Consider the following 23,122-nt stretch of genomic DNA (forward strand, 5'->3'; position numbering starts at 1 on the left):
GTGTTCCCACACGTGTGCGCAAATGTAAATGACGCACTACACGAATATTAATTATTATTTATTATGTTTTATATTTGTCTAAAATAATACTTTGCGAATTGTATTAGGTAATACAGTTGTCCGATAACATTTTTGAGAATACATTTGAATTCGTTGAGACGTTAACTTTAAATCAACTTTTTTAATTTTAAAATCTAAATAAATAAGTTACACAATTTAAATTATTATTTTTTTAGTTAAATATTATTAACACTTTAAAAAGACAAAATAATTTTAGTCACAAATTTGTTTTCCGTAAAAAATATGTTTTGTTTGTTTTTTTCGTTTATTTTAAAAACTACTGGAAATTTTTATTTTTAACATATTAATATAAAATTATTAATATTCACAATTTAAAAATCAATTTTAAAGAAAGTGGAAATAACATCGTTCTAGTACCTAGATGTCATGATAAATTCAAATATATTTTCAAAAGTTATGTATAACGACGAGTGAGTTCAACCTCCCCTCCACGAAATTCATTAAAAATATTATAAGAGTTTTCATTAATATAATTTTTGAGTGATTTGACACTTCCTCCTCTAAAAAAAAATTATGTTATAGATACGGTCATAGAAAATCTGTTGTTGATCACCGATGACGAGATGGCATCGTTATTGACACGGTCATTTACTAAAAACACTACCTAAATATTGAGCGTCGGTAAAAGGTTCGAAGATATTTTACCATTTTTACCTACACAACTTTATTACCGTTGACACACATTTAATTATTAGTTTTAATATAAACTACCAAAACATGATTTAGAATAAGATAGTAGACAATTTAAACATAGTTTATTTATTATAAATAGGTACTTATAAAAATAGGAAAATTTTTTTTTAGATTAAATAGATCAAAAAAAAAAAACTTATAAAACAATAAATAAACGTTTCCATAAATGACAATAATATCAACTTATCACATATTAATTAAATGTAAAATAATAAAGTTTGTAATATAATGTTTAAATTTAAAAAATTAAACATTATATTATATAGGTACCATACGAAATAGAAAATATTCAAATTACAAAAAATGTCATGCAAATATTTATCTTGAAACTATTCACTGTTCGTTATTTATTTAAACAAATTTAGTTTGTCTTATTATTTAATCATCTTAAAAAGTATTGTGGCTATTGACTATTGTATAATATATATTTAACAGTTGACATACACAATTGCATGTGTTCTGAAATTGTCATGTTATACAAGCTAAATTATTTTGAACTATTTATAGTTTTTAAATACTTAAAGAATAGTGTATCTAAAATATTAAAATAACTTATGTATTATTATGCTTAACAGTCAACAATAATATTTGGCTAATATAACTAATTAAGCTAATTTGATTTGATTTTAAAAGCTAATATTTAAAAAGGTTTATGAATATAAAAAATGTATAACTGATTATATATATTTTTAATTTAAATCGATTATAAAATTAAAAATGTCACGATTCTTAACATGTTCTTATGCATAATATTTAAATGTATCTATTTATAAATATTTGATTAATTGACAAGAGATCACAATGTTTACAGGCTATCGATCTATTTTATTACACCGAAACCATTAAAACTTCAAACATATTACGTTTGAATAATTTAACTTATTTTGTTTTGCTATACAAAACAAAACTTAACAATTATTTATGCATCTTATAATTTTATCAATTACCAATTTTTATACAAATAGCAATTGTATTTATGCTATCAAAATGGTGGCAAATGATTCATAGTGAAAATTGGATAGGTGTGATTAAAATCGTATAAATACTTCTCTGTATTCGTATTATTTATGAGTTTATGACCAATATAATTCTTTTGACTTACTGTACGCTTTGACCTCCAGCCTATATCAACATTTCAATTGATTACAATGTACTCCAATTTCTGTACACATACATTCTAAACATGGGTTGGAGAGTTCGGAAATTATTTTTCCTACTCGATACATACGGCCGTATATATTGCAACCAGATATCTTCAGCATAGAAGCCAATAAATTAAATTCAGAGTCAACCTTAGTTTTCAGTGGTGCTGTCACAATATTTGGTTTTACTTCGGTATGCTGCTTGAATTCAGATTGCAAACCGAGATCTACCTGTTGCTTAAAAGTGGAATGCTGCTTAATTTCTGTCTGCTGTTTAAAATCAAAATACGGTTTGACTTCGTCTTGCTTCTTGACGTTAAAGTGTGTATTTATATCACTTTGATGTTTGAAATCGGCATAAATTTTGTCATCAGATTGAAACTTTGAATCGGTATGTGTTTTGAGTTCAGGGTTATCTTTCACACTAAAATGTGATTTTACTTCAGTTTGATGGTTACTAAAATCGTGGTATAATGGTTTTACTTCATCATAAGGCTTTAAATTAAATGGTGACGTAACCTGAACATTTTCTTTAACATCAAAATGTGTTTTAACCTCGGCTTGCTGTTTAATACCAGATGAAGTGGCATCTGGTTTAATTTCTTGATGTGATTTAACATCAACGTGTTGCTTGATTCCTGATTGTGATGGCTTGTTATCGATGAGATACTTAGTCTCGGAATTAGGTTTGTCGTTATCGTGTTGCTTTATTTCAGTATTTGGTCTAGATTCTATAGGTTTATATACTTCCTGGGGTTCGACTTTGTTATGTTTATCTGCTGAGTGCATTTCAGTACTAGAGTTTGGAAGAGGTTTGTGCTGTGGTTTGTGGAGTGACATTAAGTCGGTTTGATCATGTTTAGTGTCGATCAAATGAACTTTCTCATCAATTTCGTCATCTGTACGATGCTCAATGCGAGTCTCTGATTCCATGTTATTTGTGGAAGAGGACAGTGAAGACGGGGACGATGATTGTTCAGGTGTATCGCCGTTGAATAAAAATGAAAACATACTTTCAAAACTATAATCTTCGTCCTCAAGTGGTTTAGGTGCAGATGTTGTGGCTTCTGTGCGCTTAATAGTTGCTATAGTTGAAGAAATGACCGATGATTTTTCAGTGGTTGGGGCTAAAGTTTCAATCAACTTATCAGTGGACGTGATCGGTTTTAACGAAGTCGTTTCAGGAGACACGTGGAATGACTTTAGGGTGGTTGGCGATGAAGTTATAATCAATTTATCAGTTGGTGGCGTAGAATAAAAAATATGTTCAATAACTGCATCTCTAATATCCATTGTGGTTGTAGTTGTAGTTGTTTCAGATGTTACTTCTATTTGCTTCGTGTGTTCCGTAGTTATATCATTTTCATATTCATCTGTCATAGATAAAAAAAATTGTTAAACATTTTTGTATTGAAGATTCAAAATAATGTAGTAAATAAATATATTTCAATTTTATAACATATCAAATCAGTAAAATGAAACTGCTTAAATATAATTATAATAACCTTGTATTAATTACTAACATTCCAAATAAAATAAACTTAGAAAAAAATGTCTACGAGAAATAAAAGCATAGGTATAACATATAGTTCATTAGAAAAAACTTACCGCATACGATACGGCCACAGCAAGTGCTATTGTTCGGGTCATTGATTCGTTGGCAGCCTACTTTTACGGCTGGACAATTTTCTTGGCATACAATTTTGGCGTTAAAACAAATGCATATGTTGCAAGCACTTGGATCGGTCAGCAACTCGCCATGTTTGTACTTCTTACCATTGGATATGCACCAAACTAATAATTAATAGAAAAAAAAACAATTAAGATTTTTATAATACTAAAATCATTCTACTTTCATATTACTTTTAAAATTAATTATCTAATAAACATTCATAAAATGAAGACAATAGTCTTTAAAAAATTATCACAAAATGTTATAACTATTATAGAATATTATTTAAGATGTCTATTCAATTATTATGACTTTTTTATATGTATAATTTATTTAGTTTCCTAGCCAAATAATTGAATTATTATGGCTGTAATGCGAGTCTTATTTTTATACTTTCTCAATTATTTTTTTTTTTTTTGTTTTTTTACATTAAACATTGTTTGAAAGTTTTCAATAGTATTTTTTATTCTGAATTAAACATATAGACAGGTTTTAATATCATGGATTTTGTAATATGAAAAAAGTATTACAAAAAATCAATGAAAATCTGTGAAAGTATAAAAAAAATATTTGCAAATACATCAGTTAAAAAATAAATGTTGATTGTTTATAAGTAAAGAATAAACCGATTATAATAGTTTAAATGTTTTACAAATATAAAGATTTAATTATTTATTTTAAATTTTAAGTATATATTACAACATATTTCTTATGATGGAAACGAGTTTACCAGCGTATTAATGAGTATTAACTCAACGCCCAATCTTTTGATTTTCGATTTTTTATTTTAATAAAAATTAATTTTGAAATAATATTTTTAAATTAAAAATAAAATTATTTTATTAAAATATAGGTATTAAAAGACAGTTTAATTAATTTTAATTTTTAAAATGAGCCAGACCGATACTGATGTTATTTCTATTATCAATTTTAATTTTAAACTTAAAATTAATTGATTAATACATCTGTTAACACATTTAAAAATTTATTATAAATAAAACAACACCATTATAAGTACATCTTAATAAATTACCTGGTCCTATTGGTTGGTGCCCTACAATAGGTTCATCGTGATGAATAGTAGGTTGTTCTGTTGTCTTTCGAAATTTGTCAGGTGTATAAATCGCACCATTTGGAGAATCTTTTGGAACGAATCCGCCTAAATATTGTACATAGTTTTAAACATTAGTTTTTTGAAATTATTATGTATTAACTTAGAACTGAAAGTATTCTTAATTTTAAAATTAGATAGACTAAATGATAGAGTAAATGTTAAATATCACTGATAAAGTTATAACAGTATATGTATATAATAAAATATATTAACATTACCTTCAGTCTCTATGGGTGGAGAAAAACTATTAACTACTGGCAAAGGAGGTTCTTCGACGTCTGATACATTGTATACACGTTCTACCATTGGTTGATAATTTTCATAAGCTGCAACGGGTTCATCAACAACTGCATCCGCTGCAACGAATGGTATGATTCTACATGTCGGGAATAAAAGATTTATCATATATTTTATAAATGCAAAAAAAATATTTAAATAATAAATTAATATTATTAAAAAAACTGAAAACTAATTCATACTGATATTGTTTAATTTGATTGTAGTTTATATAAATACATATTTATGTAAAGTAATAGGTACAGGTTCGTTATACCTAAGTTGCTATTTTTCAGTTCTCTTATCATTATAAGTAACTAAATCAGAAGTTCCCAACAATCCCAACCAGGGTGCTGCAAATCCAGTCGTTTCTAGATATTTTATATAATAACATAAAAAAAAACAAGCCCAAGTGATACGTTGGTTCTATAAGTTGCTTAGTTTTTAATTAATTTTGTTAATTAAATAATATTATACAATAATAATTAAATATAAAAATATATAGTTAATGTTCAATGTAATAATTTGTTTTATAAAATATAATATGTGTATAAACCTACTACTTTTGTTTATATGACGTAAGTCAAAAAAGGTTGGGAGCCTTTGAACTAATTGATTAAAAGCTTAAAAATAATTAGTTTTAGAGTATATATAAAAATTATTCATGCAATAATAAAACTAGTAAGGATTATTTATTAAATTTAATTTGGAAAAAATATGTATTTGTTTACTTAATTTGTTTCAAAATAAATTAAAAGTTCAATTTATACCTTTATTTTAAAATCTTTTTAAAGTCAGTTTGGTAAGTTAAGAATTTATAAAAATTAATTAATTACTTGAGATTTGGTAAAGATGGCGGCAACGTTGGATCATCATAATCCATTTCAAAGTTGTTTGATTTTTCAGTGACATTAAATCTATCAAAGTCATCATGCATTAAACTAGCAGGATTACCATGCCTCGATTCTATGGGTTCTTCTGCAATTTGATCGGTCGTATTCTTTGAATCTATTGTGATACTGGATGATGCACTATCTGTCTCTAACAACATCTGTAAAACACACTGGAATGTAATTTATGTTGCGTACTACGTACGCCTTGTTATGAATATTGTAAATTATAATAAATTTATATTTCTTGTTACTAAATCTGAATTCACCAAAAAACGTCGACAATTGAGCTTATGCATATTTTAATACAAGTATATTTACAAACATATTATAAATTAATACTTTATAATTCAAGTTAACAAAATAATCACCAAACACCTAAAAACTATCTACAGGGAGTATTTTGTATAGTGTATACTGTAAATAAATATATTGTTCTATACTGTTACTTGTTAGGCATTTGATTCAATATTAAAATATAGCAAAACAATATTGTATAGAAAACGTATTGATTTATTATTAGTATTTCAGTATGCACCATGAAACTTAAATAATGGTCTGAAACGTTATTTCATTAAAATATACGTGAAGATAATCTTGGTCGAATAAAAAACTGCAGTGGTACTAATAAAATAAAAGTAATTATATTGTAAATGTAATAATTATTATTATTATTATTTACCTGGGCCACCGTAGGCGTCTGTAGTGGCGAAGGCGGTGACGAACTACTGAGCAGGACATCATCATCAATAGTCACGGTGGACGACAACATTGTCGCAACAACACCAATAGAAGTCGTTGTCGTGGGAGTGACAGTTGGACTGATGTGAGATTCTAGAATGAAAAATGGATATATAACGGCAATTTATTTTATCATCCCATTACGGACGATGTGCAGAATGCAGGGAAAACGAAAAACAAAAACAAGCGGGATTTAAACGATGATAATATTATCATTGATCATACACGTATCTAGGATTAAAATACAGGATGATTTTACAAGTATACTCACCCAATCTTTTTCAATAATACAGTTATTCAAAAGTAAAATATTTTTAGAAATTTTAAAAATACGCTTAAAGACCATATTTCCAAATTTAAGAGATTATTAAATTTTTATGAGATAAGTGTTTTGTGGTGGAGATACGAGATACGAATTTGTGTTTTTCACATAATAACCCTGTTTTTATACAGTACATTATTTAGCAATGAAAATGTTGACATATCAAAATTTAAATTTGAACGATTAAATTTGGATTATTTAACTTTGTGTACTAAAGAACACAATTTATAATTTATAAAAATGATTCTACTATTCAAGTTTCAAGTATAAATATAATAAATACTAGATCCAATAAGTATTTAATTTATACTGTATTTTTTTAAACCCATTTTTAAGGAAAAAGGACTATTATCTTTAATATAAATATTTTAATAACTGAAAAACTAATCGTTCAATTTTTTTTTAGTACACAAAAATTAAAAGAAAATACCATATTAGATAATATACTCTTTAAGTAGCACAAAAAATCTTAAAAAATTAAAAACGTGGTTTAATCTACGAAAATCAGAATTGTATAAAATGCAATATTAAAGGAAAAAATGGGAGGGTGAGCAAACCTAGTGAATCACCCTGTATAATATGGCGTATAGGTGCGTCGCAGAAGTCAGTGACCCTGTGCGGGAAAACGCGCGCGGCGACAGCGGCGTCGAGACGTACCGTTGCTGCTAGTTGTGCTGCTGCAGTTGTAGCTCGTCGGACAGCAGTGCCCTTCCGAGTAGACCGGTCCGCAATTGGGCGATATTTGGGCGCGGATTGGCGGACATATCACCTTGTCACATCGCACCTGACCGTTGATGCAGAAACAAGTTTCGCACGACGACCGCGCCACGCCAATCACGGGCTCTCCCAGCGATATCAGTCGACCGTTTATGCGACAATCTGTGTTTACATAATGCGTGAAAACCGATATCAAATATTTGTTTATTTTACAATAAAAAAAGTACACTAGACGATATTCTAATTTTGTCTTACGATATCAACTTATCAACTTATGAATTAAACGGATACTAATTTTTACAGATTCAGCAATGTATATTTAGGTATATAATATTTTGTTTCCTATATTGTGTTAAACAAACCGATGTAGCAGATATACGCGTAAAGATACTATATGTTTTAGAGCTCTCTGATTTGAACGTGAATTAAAATTAACGTGATCACGTGAGTTTAAAACATAATGTATTTTATTAAATGTATTAAATTATAATATTATTTTAAAAATTAATGTTTCATAATAAGTAGGGTTAGGATGTTTATGATTTTACATATTTTTTTTAGGTTGTCCAATAGCTTCCATTTTTATTTAGAAATGTGGTATAATGTGATATTTATAATCAAAATATCAAAATTTTATTTCGCGTACATAATTGTATATTTTACCACTTTTTATTTATAAATACATTATTTGTGTTTTTTCTGTTTTTAAGCGCATATTTGATGGTTTTCGATGCAAAATGCTGAAAAATACCGTAATTTTATATTTTATTAACTTACTGAATCTGAAATAAGTTTGATTATCTGTATTTTTAAAATTATCACCTATTTATTGTTGAGAATTTAATATGGTTATTTGGAGTAAAGGTAGTTATTTAAATATATACGTATTAGCACCAAATAGACGAAGATTTACAACGGAACATTTAAAACAAATAATAATTATTCAAAGCAACTCTTTTTAAAGTACCTATAAGTTTTTTATATAGTAAATAAGAAAATATAATAAGCAATAGTTAATATAACAAGCGTCAAGCACATAAAAATAGTACCGACCCAATTTGTTTATATTCTATTAATAATTAAATTTGTCTCTACATATGTATTTATTGCATTTTTTTGTCCACATTTCTTTATTTTTTAATGCATATTTTTCAAATTTTTCATGTATATTTAGGTGTTTTTTAGTGCATAAGTGTATACGTATTCATACATTTTTTAGTGTATATACATTCTAACTCTAATAATAAGTATAACTATCGTTAAAAAACAGGACGGGTGAACAATAAATGTTTTGGGTTCAAAATAAATATTTGATTACTGATCACCGCTGTATACAGAAACTAGAAATCATCAGCATAATACATGAAATAGTATTATTAAAAATAGAATTTCACGAGTAACAATAAATGCGTCTTAATAAAAATAAAAAATGTACATGAAATAAATTCACGTGATTTCAGCATACGTGAATTTTAATTTCTCGTGTACCGGTGAATTTAACTACATGCGAAATACAAACCTCTAATATTTTTAATAACAATTTCATGTAAATATCTATTATTTAACTCTTTTAGTGTGAACAAAATCATACTATTTTAGTTTCAGAAACTGAAATTATTTATTATTCGTCCAAAAAATATTGTTCTAATACCTTTAAGTCGAGCAGATAAGGAGGAAGTCATTTCAGTGGTTGTCGCATCCGTTGTATTTTTTATTTGTGCATTTTGTAATGGTGAACCTGTAAAATAGATAAATGTTATTATGCTAAAACGAAAATATATACAAATACATGTATTTAAATGAGTCATTTATAAAATTAACATTATTTTAACAATTTTATAACCAAATGAGAAATTTAACATAATATTAGTATACTACCAAAGTACCAAACTTGAGAAAAAAAACGGTCATATAATAATTTTTTTTTATATCTCGTTTCTTTTTATACGTACAAATGTGCAATAAAACTATTCAATTACTTATATTTATTTCTAATAAATATGAAGAACATCATAATATACGGTTTTATAAAAACATTTATACTGGCCAACCAAAATAATTTTATTTAAAATACCTAGGTATCTAATTTATATACAATATATTTTTAACATTCATAATATCTTGCCATATACACTTACATTTGTATCTAATTGGGCAACAAGTGTGTTTTTTGTATACAGCTGTACAGCCTGGAATAGTTAAAGAACATTGAGGCCGTACACACTGTTGATGGCCTTTGATGCAGTAACAATATTCACACAGACTGGAACTATCCATCGCCGAACCTTCCGCGTAAATCGTACCGTTTATCACACATCCTTGCGAATAGAAAATTAATCAAATTTTTTTTTCGAATTGGAGTTTTGTTATTGTTTCAGAATAAATACAATTTATTATCCTCGTAAATACCTTTAGATAAACCATCAAATGTCACAATTGCAGAATTGTCCATCCTCGCGGGTCCAGACCGATTTTGCAATGAAAACAGTTTGGAATGAACAGCATCAAATTGTTCTACAATCAATGTGGAAATCAGACATATAATTTTATTTTGAAAATTTTGTTACGTTTAATTAATAAAAATAATAATAATATAAACAATTAATGATATATTAGAAGAAATATAAGTTGATGTTAAATTATATTGTAACAAATTATGTAATTTAATCATGAAAAATTTAAATTTTAAACAAAATCAGTTAAAAATACTATTGGATATTTGGATTGATAAAATTAAAAATTAATGAATAATTATGTTTTAAAAAAAAAAAAAACGTAATATTTTAAAATTTTCTTTAACCGTATATCTTATTGTTATTGGTCATTTTAGTAATAAGTGATTTACTGAATAATTAATTTGATTTTAAACAGTGTAAAATGTCCGTACAACTATCAATAACTTATTATCCAAGTTACTATTACAGTATTACACATGTACAAGCATAAGTAATAGTACATATTTATGAGTTATGACATTGACTTTATTTATAATAACTTGAAAGTAATCATTCATCAAGTAAAATAAATTATAATTTTTATTTAACTCCTTGCAGTCTATATTATTATCTGTTCATATATTCATCAAACAGGTGCCACAAGTTATACAATAACTATAATATTATGGTCTATAAAAATTCAAATGTTTTAATATTTAATGCAACGAACAACGATTAAATATCTATATTTTCTAATATTCTACTGACATTGCAAATATCCATTATATACATAGATTTCTCTTTTTTCTATAGATTATCGTAGCTTATAGTGTCAATTAGTATAGTTAATTATGACTCCACAGATTTCATTGATTACTAAAATTTATCAATTACATGGGTTTATATTCATAAATGTACACGGATTTCACTTTTTCTATATAAAAATAAAGTGTTTATGATTTATGTACTAATCTTAAATTGTGTTTGTTGTACGGCAAATACGTATGATTAGAAGATTCAAAAACGTATACACGTATATCCGACTGATTTTTAAAATTAATGGTATATAGCTAACGGGATTCATAAATCGGGTGTGACTCTTTACATATTATACAGTATATCATATGTAGGTACTGTATTCATCGAATACAGTTGCGTGTGAATATTTATTCATCGTTAAGCAATGAACCTTGTTCATGTGGCAAATAATAAGCTAATATTTATTTTACATGTTTACTGTCTTACAATTAATGTTACAGAAATTACAAAAAAGTCAATTCGCCGCATTATTCAATTATCCTATACCTATTTTACTTATTCAGTGTTAACAATTATATTTTAGCGAAATATTTAGTTATACTAAAAAAAATAAACTTCTAGATTAAAATGAAGATAAATATTTTAAACATGATTGGAAATTAAATCATAATAAGATGTTAACAATTTGTAGTTTAAGATAATCGTAATCACTCATTGGAATTCATAATTTGTTTTAGATTTTGAGTGGGGACGATGAATGTGTTAGTTTTACAATGATATAGGTAAGAGCTGGAAAAAAATACTTCAGTATTCAACTTTGAGGATAGTCTCTGGTAAATACTTAGATATAATACACAGTGGCGTATATAGGGGGATAGGGGTTCAAACCCCCCTGAAAGGTATGGTTGGTACGGGCATTGATTTTGATTGTATAATTAATTGGAATTTAAGAATGGAAATTTGTTTAACCCCCCCCCCCCTCCCCTTAAATTAATTTTATACACGACACTGGTAATACTTACATAGTAGGAAAACAATTAGGAAAAATTAAATAATTACAACAATGCCGCACATGAAAACGAAATCCATTTTATATTTTTGGTTTGATTCAAAAAGAAAGAACCGCAAAGATTTGAAATTTTCATAATATATCTATGATTTTTAGATTTCTTTAAATTAATATAACAGATTTTTGAAATTTTCAACTTGAAAAGTTGAAAATCTTGAAAATTTAATACAATAGTTCAAAAATATTGAAAAAGTATAGCCACAATTTTTTTTTTATAATTGTTAGAAATTTAAATTTTAACAAAATTAATCAAAGTTAAGAAAATTTGGAAATTATTATTCTTTAATTACAAATTCATACAGTTATTAGTTTTAATTCCTAGGGAGTAAAAATTTAATATAAGATTTTTTTTAAGTTGTCTTTACCGGGAAAAAGTTTTACGTAAAGCCTTATTAATTTTTATTTTTTTTTATTTGTAAGTTGTATAAGGATCTAATACCTAGAATATAATGGAACCTAAATCAATTTGCATTAGTCATTGACTCATCAAAAACAAATTTGGTTTTGGTGGAAATGGTGATTATTAAAACTTAAATATAATTTCACAGTATAATTAACCGTTATACATTATACAAAATAATTATATATTTTTGAAGAATAATAACATCCGTTTTCTAGTATCTGTGAACTTGTATTAAACATTGGTAACTTCTTTAATAATTTTCAATAATATTAGCATTCATAAATCATAATATATCATGTTCAATCAAACATATTTTGTTCAATTATTAATATTTTTTTTTCATTAATTATCATTTTCATGTTACAACTTATAAAATTGTTTTACTGGCAATGTTCTTAAATTTAAAATAAAATTCAATATAAGTTTTCGTTTAATACAAATCATCAGGCCACGAAACCGATTCAATTGACTGCATCTCAAACAATATTATGTCTCAATTTTCGTTACATTATCATATGATATTAAAAAGTAAATAAATCTGCTATAAAGCTACTTGAAAAATTCTTCTTCTTCATGAATGGCGATTTTTTTCAATATAATTTAAATTTATATTCTTGTATATTATAAAGTTATTATTATAAATACTAGTTTCAAAAACTGGCAAAATTTAATATTGGCAAGCGCACATCACTCTTTTTACTAGTAAACTGGTCTTGAATGAATGACCTGTGGTAGTGGAGATGAGCGGAAGTCTACCTCAAGATATACAAAAGAGAAGAGGCGATAAAATATCACCAGGCGTACATCCCATTCATAAATCAACCCGAAACACTTGTATTGTAATTTTCCGTGCTAAACTTATTCAGAATACATACGATCAAAATTCCTTCATTTAAAACACCTTTCATTGCCATTTGTAAATTTGTAAAGTCCGTTTATTTTGAATAGTTTTTGTGCAGCGAAACCAACCAATTATAGTTGAGCTATTACACAGTACACGCATACCTTTTATATATTTTATGCATTTTACACATAGGTCTGGACGTCTGGTTGGTAGTGAATGATATGCTATAATTATTTTAGTAACCAGTCACGCGTAATACAATTTTACGCCACCGTCCCGTATATAATGCATATATATTTGTATACAAACAGTAAATTCACATAGCAATCATAGCATACCTGCGATGTCATATTATTTCAAGTGATTATAATTTGTATTTTATATATATATATATATATATATATATATATATGTATATTGCGTATGTGGATATATTATAATAATTATAATAATAAACACTAAACAGTTCAAGAAATAGATTTCAAAATCTGAGCCGAAGATTATCTTATCTATAATGTGCTATTGAGTAAGACTTATGAAAACGTCATACCTTCATTAGTTGATCTCCGTCAAATAAACGTATAACTTACTATGTATACCTATAGCAAATGAACGTGTGGTGATTCAGCACTCATCTGCAGTACTTATTTTTACCGAGAATTGTTCTATTATCAACCTTAAAGGTAAACACATTACCTACATAACTTTACGTAGATTTTTGACGACATTTTAATTATTAAGAAGTTGTGAGCATTGTAATATTTTACATACTCATAAAACGTTTAAAACTTAAAATATTTTAAAAAGCCAATATGTATAACTGTATAAGCACAAATAATATTTTTAACTTTAGGTTTTATAATAGCCAAGGTAAATTTACAATAATATTAAAACATATAAAACTAATAGCACAAAATTGGATCAAATGAACGCAAATTTTTTATGTTGTATGTCTGTAAGACGGAAATAATACATGTGACATCCTTATATCAAGTGTGAAAAATTCAAGGTAAAATTATCAATCTTGTTTAATTTTAAAGAATCATTAGCTATTACCTATTATCAATATACTAATTATTTAAAAATACGAGAACTATAATATTATAATGAATACTAATAGTTCTATGTATTAAAGAATTATTGTTGAAAATTTATATTTATTTTTGTTTTATGACTTATTTTCTTATGAATATATAAATATTTTATAAATAATTTTAGCTTGACATTAATTTAACATTAAAATCTACCAAAAAATTTTTAATACATATCATTATAAACATTATAGCTAAATAGCTAGTATTTTTAATGTATATACTCAAAATATTAATACTTTATGTTCATCCACAATATATGTTTATATTAAGAATAAATAAAATATAAGATCTAATGTATTATGTAAGTGTAATATATCCTCAATCCACGTGAGATATTTACTATTTTATTCTATCTGCACAAATAACTTTTAAATTTTAATATACTCTAAGAGAGTTTAAAATTTATATTTTACCATAGTAACATTGAAGGTGCGCACAACATTTGTTCTTCTTGTGGACAATCACACATCCCCGTGGTGGCGGATCTGGTAATTCTGGACATACTTGCAAATGGCATACTAAACTTCCGGTGACACACGTGCATTTTAAGCATGGTTGGTCTGTATTAACCAATGATCCTGGATCATAACTTCGTCCTTTATAATTACACCCGACTGATGCAATTTCTAAATTATAAATAAAAACTATAGTAGTGACAAAAGAACATGATATAATGCATTTTATTTATTTTTATTTTTAATATTATGTTGAGTATGTCAAAAATATTATACTGACACGTCAACTAATATGGTCTTTGCATTCATAAAAGTACATTAAAAATTTCTTTTAAACTAATAAGACGGCCAATTGAAATAAACGTAATGATTCACTAATAATAAATCTTAAACTGTTGTACTTCAATAATTCAATAAATTAGTATGACTGTAAACATCATCAAACATTTGTTTTTATTAAAAAAAAAAAAATACGTTGCAGTAATGCACACTTTTTCAAAAATATAAATGTTATTTGTTCAAATGAAGTATATAAAAAAAGTAATTATAAGTAATAAGTATTAGCTGACAATTGAAAGGATTTTCTAAATACAAATATTTCTCAAAATTTAAAATGTTTAATAACTAACATGTTGTAATAATATTGTACATAACTCTTCAATAATATAGATAGTTTTCCTATAAAAATCTGAAATGCATAAGAAAATCTGTAGATATGGTAAATTTAACGAACTTCGTAAACAATTATTTTGTATACAATGTTATAACATATTATAATACTTTATCATTGCCGTCACGTCTAATGAAAAGATTACATATCATTGAATTTTTAAGGTGCAGGCAATAAAGAAAAAATAGAGAAGAGTCCGACTAACGGTACACGTATAACACAAACGCCACATTACCTCTTTTTCCCATTCTATAGTCTCCAGTGTTTAATTTATTATTATAAATACATACAAACATATAAAAATATTAAACAATACATAAAATATTGAATTGTATATACATACACCTAAAATGGATATAAACTAATGTGAGTAATTATACTACTTATAAGGTACACTAATAATAAATTGATTAGCAATATTGCAATTCGTAATTTATTTCAGCAAAAATATCACCGAAGGAACTATCTTATTAGCGCACTCTAGTGCAATCTTATTTTTAACATATTCCTAAAATTAATCAAATTATATATATTTAAAATATATGTAGTACTTTTAATCATGCAATAAAATAGCATATCTGAATACAAAAAAATATGTGTACAACGATTTATTGTTTAATTTATAAACAAAACTTAATCACATTCTAATATTTTTGATTTCTACTTAAACAAATAAGTTTTTTTTTTGTCGCGTGTTTATTATAATAAAAGGCAATCATTTTCAACGTCACATGTTTAATCATTTAACGCTGCTTGATTATAATATATTATAAAATATAGATAATATTTTTAGTTTTTGAACAATTTTTTTTTTTTTAATATTCATAAAACAATACTTACATATACGTTATAAATTATAATAAATCAATTAAAAATAAGTTTTTAATTAAAAAAAGGTAAAAATAATGAATTATCATTTCTAAACATTTAGTAAAGCCGTTAACTATTCTAAATATATAATTGTATACAAAATAAAAATGTATGTATTTAATTCTGTCATCTTTTATACTAATATTGCTTTGGTTACCTTAATTAATACGACTTGTCAAGATTGATCTACATTTGTATGAACTTATAAACCCTGATATAATATTATTTAAGAAAATATAATTTAATTAAGTGTATGTACTACCTATACAAGCTATAACAAAGTAAAATTAATTAAATAAATATATATACACATCAAATCGATAATATAATATATTATTTCAATTTTGAAATGCAAAACAGAAACTATATTTAATTATTATTTGGAAATGTATTATAATTTCTAGCACACTAGCTATAACATAGTTATATTATATATGATTGTCAATAAATATAAATAAAACACTTATCAGTCAAAATCAAACTTTAAAATAGAATTCATAATTTTAAATAAATATTATAAAATATCACTGAAAATTGTATTTAGTTTATTAAATATATCATATATATTATATAGTATCTATCATCTATTTCGAATGTTTATGTTTCATAATTTAAAATATAATTTATAAAAATTGTATTTTAATAACGTATTATAAATTATGTATACATGAATAATAGTAATTTTATGTGTTAGTAAAACGTGATAATTTTTTGGAGCAACTTGAGCCTATGATTTATAATTGATGTTCATATGCGTAACTGCAGATGAGGTCGGCCAATTCAAAATTCTAACTGTTTCGTGAGAACTTGGTTTTATTCTAAAATCATTCACATACGAATAACGTAATTTTAAATAATGATACTATAATTTATAAATTGTAAAAAAAAAATACTAACGGTTTTTTTTTTAACTGTATTATCTACCTACGTTTCAAAATAATAAAGTGAATGCTGCACCCTTAAGACTTTATGATATTATTTGCGTGAGTTAAAAATGCAATGAAATAAGTACAGAATAAATATTGTTGGTATAGTTTATATATTATATAACAATTATAAATATACCTTTAATATATATTAAGTACAGACTTTATTATTATTTATTTAAAATTTTATGTTTTCAAAAGGACTTTAAAAGTTTAAATTACAGTTTTATTGATTCTAAAACAATGACATCGCTGTGAATACTACTTATTACATGGTCCATAAAGATAATATAGCACGCCTTTAAATATCCCATAATATTTTACTCGTATATCACAAAGTACTATTTATTATTTAATTTTTTTTTACCGAACGAGAAGTCTAAAATGGTATATATTATATGTATAAATATACAAACATTATTATACCTTAGTAGTTTAGAATATATTATATAATACTGTATAATAAATGATAAAATATTTTAATTAAATGGAGTTTATAAACGTTGTAAATAGCAGCATAATGTTTAATTACTGATATATTAACGGCGATATGCAATATCTACTTATTATTCAACTTAGGAAATATCATAGCTAGAGATCTACCATAAAAAATACACTTTACAGCTTACAAATATTGAAATATATACCTACATAATATTTAAATTATATAAAAACCTAAATAGTGGGTTATATTGTAATACCTTATATCACGCGTGAAAGAAAACCATTAATATACGTAGTATTTAACAAGAATGTGTTCACGTATTATTATCATACTATCTTTAACTCTAACCTACACGGATCTCAACTCATCAATAATCTAAAACAGTAAAATTCAATACATTTTATACTGGAGGCTTCACTGTCTTACCAACAATAAAATTATGATTATACATACCTATAAACCTATATCATATAATTCTGTATAAAATATGTTGCTTTAATGTTCTGACAGCTTTAGGTCAAGTTGTCAAAATGATAACTCCTACAGTGCTAGTATTTTAGGCACTAAACCCACTAACCGAACCTAGCATATATTATTATGGTAAACAACATACACTACTCTGCGGGAACCAAGCAGACGGGACATACACAAACACACACACACACAAAGGGTTAATGTACAGTTATACGACGATGGTATCTTGATTTTATAAAACCCAAATTAACGGTGTGTGTAGAATCAAAAACGACCATATACATACAAAAATTGTACTGTGTATTTTTACATACACACTGTGACGGAGCAGTTGTATGTGTGTGTGTGTGTGAGAACATCGTGTTGGGCTCACGTCTGCCTCCAAGGGGTTTCGCGTTCATGGAAGTCTACCGCCCGTGTGTGGGTTTCCTGCAATTCGTAATTACATCCTTAAGCGGCGTGTGTTAACCGTGAGAAAGTTAATACACATAATACGCCAACTTAAGAAAGGATTATGTAGACTTTTATTGTTTAAGAGCTTCATAATATCATATAGCTAAATAATTATTCAGATTATTTTTGTTCAACAGTTAACCCTTTTGAAAAATAATTATAGATCATCGTTACATTGTGCACTAAAAATAATGTTCTGCGCTATATTTTAATGTATACGTTTGTATATATTAAACTATATATTGTGTTGTAAAGTGTAGACGTCATAATATAAAATTATGGTGGGTGTTTAAAGTTTAAACGATAAAACGAAATCACCGGAAGTGTTACTATTAACGGGTTCACATTTTGCCATACTACCCGCATACAATTTTTAGTTACCTATATTTTTTAATATATTTTTCTTTTTTTGGTAAAATAGAAACCGTTTAAAATTACTCATGTATCTACCCGTATTTGTAGCTTAGAATAAACATTGATATAGTTAATTTAAATATTACAGTTTACAATTTATGTTGCACGGTTATTGCAAAATACTAGTCTATAATAATATATTATAAATTTAATATAATCCATTTTATATTCGGCTACACAAAAATAACTATGTTTTTCAGTAAATAAATCATCATTCATCAACATAATATTTATCTAACAATTTTTTTTTTCAAGTTAAGAATAATTCGATTTAAAATAAAATGTATGCATACATATAATATGCTGGAGTACCGTCATTAAATGGTCTTTACACTCAAGTCAAACTTCAGCTTATCAACTCAAATAATTTACATTTTCGACTTATTGTACTAAGAGTTTATAGATAATTGAATTTCCCAAATAAAAAATTTAAAAAAAAAACTCATTCATACGATAGTAATCGTAATTGTACCTATCTGAAAAATAAACTATATTTTTACTCGTTATGACTTAAGTATATTATATTTGATTTAATATTATTATACATTTATGAGTGTAAACATATAATATGCGTGTGTGTATACGAATGTACGGTTGTGCGTGTTGTACCTAATAACCCGACTAATACCTATTATTGTATCCTGCATAGATCGATGTGTGGCCGTCTGGAGACATCAGTATTTTTAATTGCGGCGGTGCAATTACAAAAGAAGACGGTAAGACAGAGAAGGAATAGAACATTCCCTCATTCACTGTACGTTAATTATTTAAAGTGGACCATGTACCGTGTTGGTCATTAACTAATTGCCCGGCCAGAACCGATCGGGCAATATTTTCTTGAGAAAAATGTCGCCGGTCATTTTTTTCTGAATCCACCTATACACGCTCGATACATTTTTTCTTCATATTTTTTTTTCTCTTATACCATTTCTTCTTATTTCCTGTGGCCGATGGGTTTCCGTTGTTATTTCCTCGACACTAGATCAACGGTTTCTGATGCAATGCCTTCACTATAGTATTTTAGAAGCGTGCCGATTAAACATACAGAAATCTCAATAATTGCTATCCAAGTCTGCAATGATACGTACCTACCTACCTCAACTTGTGTGACTTTTCATTTTTCAATGCTTGGTGACCCGCGTATATGATATATATATTATATGTTTTTATTATTTTTATATAACTACAGAAACAAACATATGCTTCAAAACATATTTTTGCATCAAGCTGTGGTCTAATCTAACTATTATTCATAACCAACCATCTAGATTTATAATTATCTTATGTATATAAATTACATTTTCTAGAACATTAGATATATGTATACCATACGCAAATAACTATCCTAAAAAAATGTCTTGAATAATTTAAATTTATTATCATAAAAATTGAACATTAATCTATATAGCGACGGTTGAATTGTTAATATACAAATATCTTAGGGATGGAATTAAATACGTTTATCCAGAATCATTACATATTACATTACATAAGTAGTAACTTACTAGTAAGTTATTTCTATATCTGAAATCACTAATTCCTAAGCAAGTTTAAGCTACATGTCACACGACCATATTGAATCAATATTACCACAGTCATAAAATTTCAAATTTACTGTAATATACAATTGTTTGCTTACACAAATTTCTCGATTACCTACTATTGAGAATTTATTTCTCAACCTTGTGTTTAATTTTTAATTGAAAAAGTCTAAAACGTGATGTTGAATTTTTGCATTTACTGGTAAAAAAAACTACGTAAAACATTGTTCCCACGCGTAATATAAAAGAAATGTTGGTTGAATACATAAACAAATTAATAATTGATATATTATGACGAATTTCAAATTTACAATTTTGTAATGAGTTAAAAATATAGTGAGTAATGTAGATGGGGTGTATATCATTACAATATTATCGATCTACACGTATAAAAATTACCCGTGTCTTATAAGTATATTACGTTTCAATGTATTTATCCTGCAAGTCCCTGCAAAGTTGTCCTAATGAAAGGAAAATTATAATAATACTATTGATTATTGGCTTGATATTATGATATTAAGTACAATTGGTAATAATTTATCAAAACATTCAAAACTACCTAATAATAAAGATCAGCTATAGTCTAAAGAATTATTGTTACAAGAAAAAAAACATTTCCATTGTTATAATGTATTATATGAGTTATGACAGTAACAATAGCCATGTTGGTATAATACAAAATTCTATATTTTAAAATGTTTTTGATAACCTCACTCGATGTTATATCTCTTCTAATTTCTATACCAGTAAATTTTATTCTACCTAGTAATTAGTTAATTCTGTTATATTGACTTAAATTCTCTGAAAAAATCTTAGTTCTAATCGCATATTAACAACATTTTATCATACACGATTTGTCAGTGTAAATATTATACATCGAAATGTTGTACAGAAATTAGTATGTTTTTTTTAAATTAATTTTAACTACCAAAAACTTTAAATAATATATTAATATATAACGTACAACTGCATAATAATAATGATAACAAATTAGAAGAATACCTGCGTCAAAGAATATAACTAGATATTTAAATTTGTTTTTATAATAATATACAAACTTATACATACTCAAAATATTTGTATAGCTTTTATAATATTCATAATATAGATACCATTTATTTTTCGTTAGTAAAATTGATTTACAAAAAGAAAAATGAAATAAAATGAATCAAAAATTAGTGTCTAGCTATAGATTATTTTTGTAAATTTATTATTTCTTACAAAAAAAGTTTAATAATAAATAATAATAGTTGTTACAGGTACGTCGTAAAACCATCATAATATAAAATATATATGTTTATATATTATATATATATACAAAGAAATCATTTTAGATTTTTTTCAATTAAAGGATCCTGTAATTTATATTTACGAAGCGTTGATATTTGATGTTATATATTTTTACTGAAATTTAAATATATAATGGCTTAAAATATTCTTTTTACTGGAATAGTGGAATGCTAATCATATAAAAATATATTTTTGTATTATATTTACATTTACCTACATAATGATCAATAAGACTAGCGATGAACTTTTATTTCTGTTTCGTGTAAACATTTTTCTGTATCGTCAATTTTTGAAATTTATAGCTGGTAACATATTATACTATTATACTGTACAGTATAGGTACCTAGGTACATACAGATACTCAGTACTTTTATAGGTATGTGCTGTATGTTTTTTTTATTTTTATATAAATTAGCGATTAGCATCGTGTAAAAATTTTTACAGACTAATAAATGTCACAAGATATCAAATACATAAATATAAATCTTATTATTTCATTACCGGTGGCGTTGACCGAAGCGGCGTCGACGTCAACGTTTTCGTCGGTGGTTGCGGGCGCGACTTCGGCGATGTGGGCAGCCGACCCATGGCTGATCCCGAACGATCGATCCCGGTCCGCAAGCAGCATCAGGAGCGCGACCATCCACGGACGAACCATCGTACGCAGAGTGATGACCATACGACCGCGTGGTCAAGCACAGACTGTTCTGGCGCATACGACCGGCCACGCGCCTCGCTTCGCTGCATCATATACATCACATACACGTACGCGCGGTATTGTCGTATATTACCTCTTCGCGTGCACACAGATATGTGCGCGCGCGCGCGTGTGTGTGTTTGTGTGTGTGTGTGTGTGTGTGTGTGCATTATATGTATATATATATATATACGTGTACGTGTGTCCGCAAGCGCGCGCGCGCGTGTGTGTTTAGTGCGTGTAATGTTTCCAGCCAGCCATCACCGTTATCGTCGCACCATTGTCGCTGTCCCGCAAGTGCACCAGAGGAACGGCGTCCACCACGGCGACCCATCAAACGACGTGACTATAGCCCGCGCCGCAAAGGTCACCACCGTCAACCGTCACCGCTAAACGTAGGCTGTATGGTGTGCCCATCTTATCGCTTTTTAACGCCGCAACATGGTGTGTGGTCATCGTCGTTTCGCGCAATCCGTCCGGATGTGTATAATATAATATATTTCCATCGTTTATAAAATATCTGTCGAATCGCTTACCGCAATGTGACGCTGAGATTAAATTGTTTCCGCAAATAAGAAATTTCATCACTAAACCGTCATCGACGTCTTGAAGTATGCGTTCAGAAAATTTTTGTT

The 23,122-nt window shown here is 26.8% G+C and overlaps 1 protein-coding gene across 4 annotated transcripts; it reads right to left on the minus strand.

Annotated features, from left to right (window-relative positions):
• Positions 1–824: 824 nt before the first annotated feature.
• Positions 825–22,508, minus strand: LOC132929439 (uncharacterized). 4 transcript variants are annotated; one of them, XM_060994782.1, is made up of 12 exons: positions 22,292–22,508; positions 14,666–14,878; positions 10,058–10,162; positions 9,787–9,966; positions 9,300–9,386; positions 7,589–7,810; positions 6,551–6,702; positions 5,815–6,029; positions 4,921–5,078; positions 4,622–4,747; positions 3,525–3,710; positions 825–3,289 (listed from the first exon to the last, which is right to left on the minus strand). In XM_060994782.1, the coding sequence occupies exons 1-12, from the start codon at positions 22,467–22,469 to the stop codon at positions 1,902–1,904; spliced, it is 3,210 nt and encodes a 1,069-aa protein (XP_060850765.1). In that variant the 5' UTR covers positions 22,470–22,508; the 3' UTR covers positions 825–1,901. The 4 variants fall into 4 exon arrangements, with proteins under 4 accessions (XP_060850765.1, XP_060850766.1, XP_060850767.1 ...); XM_060994783.1 differs by lacking the exon at positions 14,666–14,878; XM_060994784.1 differs by lacking the exons at positions 9,787–9,966; positions 10,058–10,162.
• Between the last annotated feature and the right edge of the window lie 614 nt (positions 22,509–23,122).

Source organism: Rhopalosiphum padi, chromosome 4, assembly GCF_020882245.1.
Source record: "Rhopalosiphum padi isolate XX-2018 chromosome 4, ASM2088224v1, whole genome shotgun sequence".
In the NCBI taxonomy this organism is placed as follows: Eukaryota; Metazoa; Arthropoda; class Insecta; order Hemiptera; family Aphididae; genus Rhopalosiphum; species Rhopalosiphum padi.

Excerpts from the sequence above, each read along its gene's own strand:
- LOC132929439 (XM_060994782.1), bottom strand. The coding sequence starts at position 22,469 with ATGGTCATCACTCTGCGTACGATGGTTCGTCCGTGGATGGTCGCGCTC. Across the intron at positions 6,030-6,550 it reads AGACGCCTACGGTGGCCCAG|ATGTTGTTAGAGACAGATAG; the intron begins GTAAATAATAAT and ends TGTGTTTTACAG. Across the intron at positions 3,290-3,524 it reads CTGTGGCCGTATCGTATGCG|ATGAATATGAAAATGATATA; the intron begins GTAAGTTTTTTC and ends TATCTATGACAG.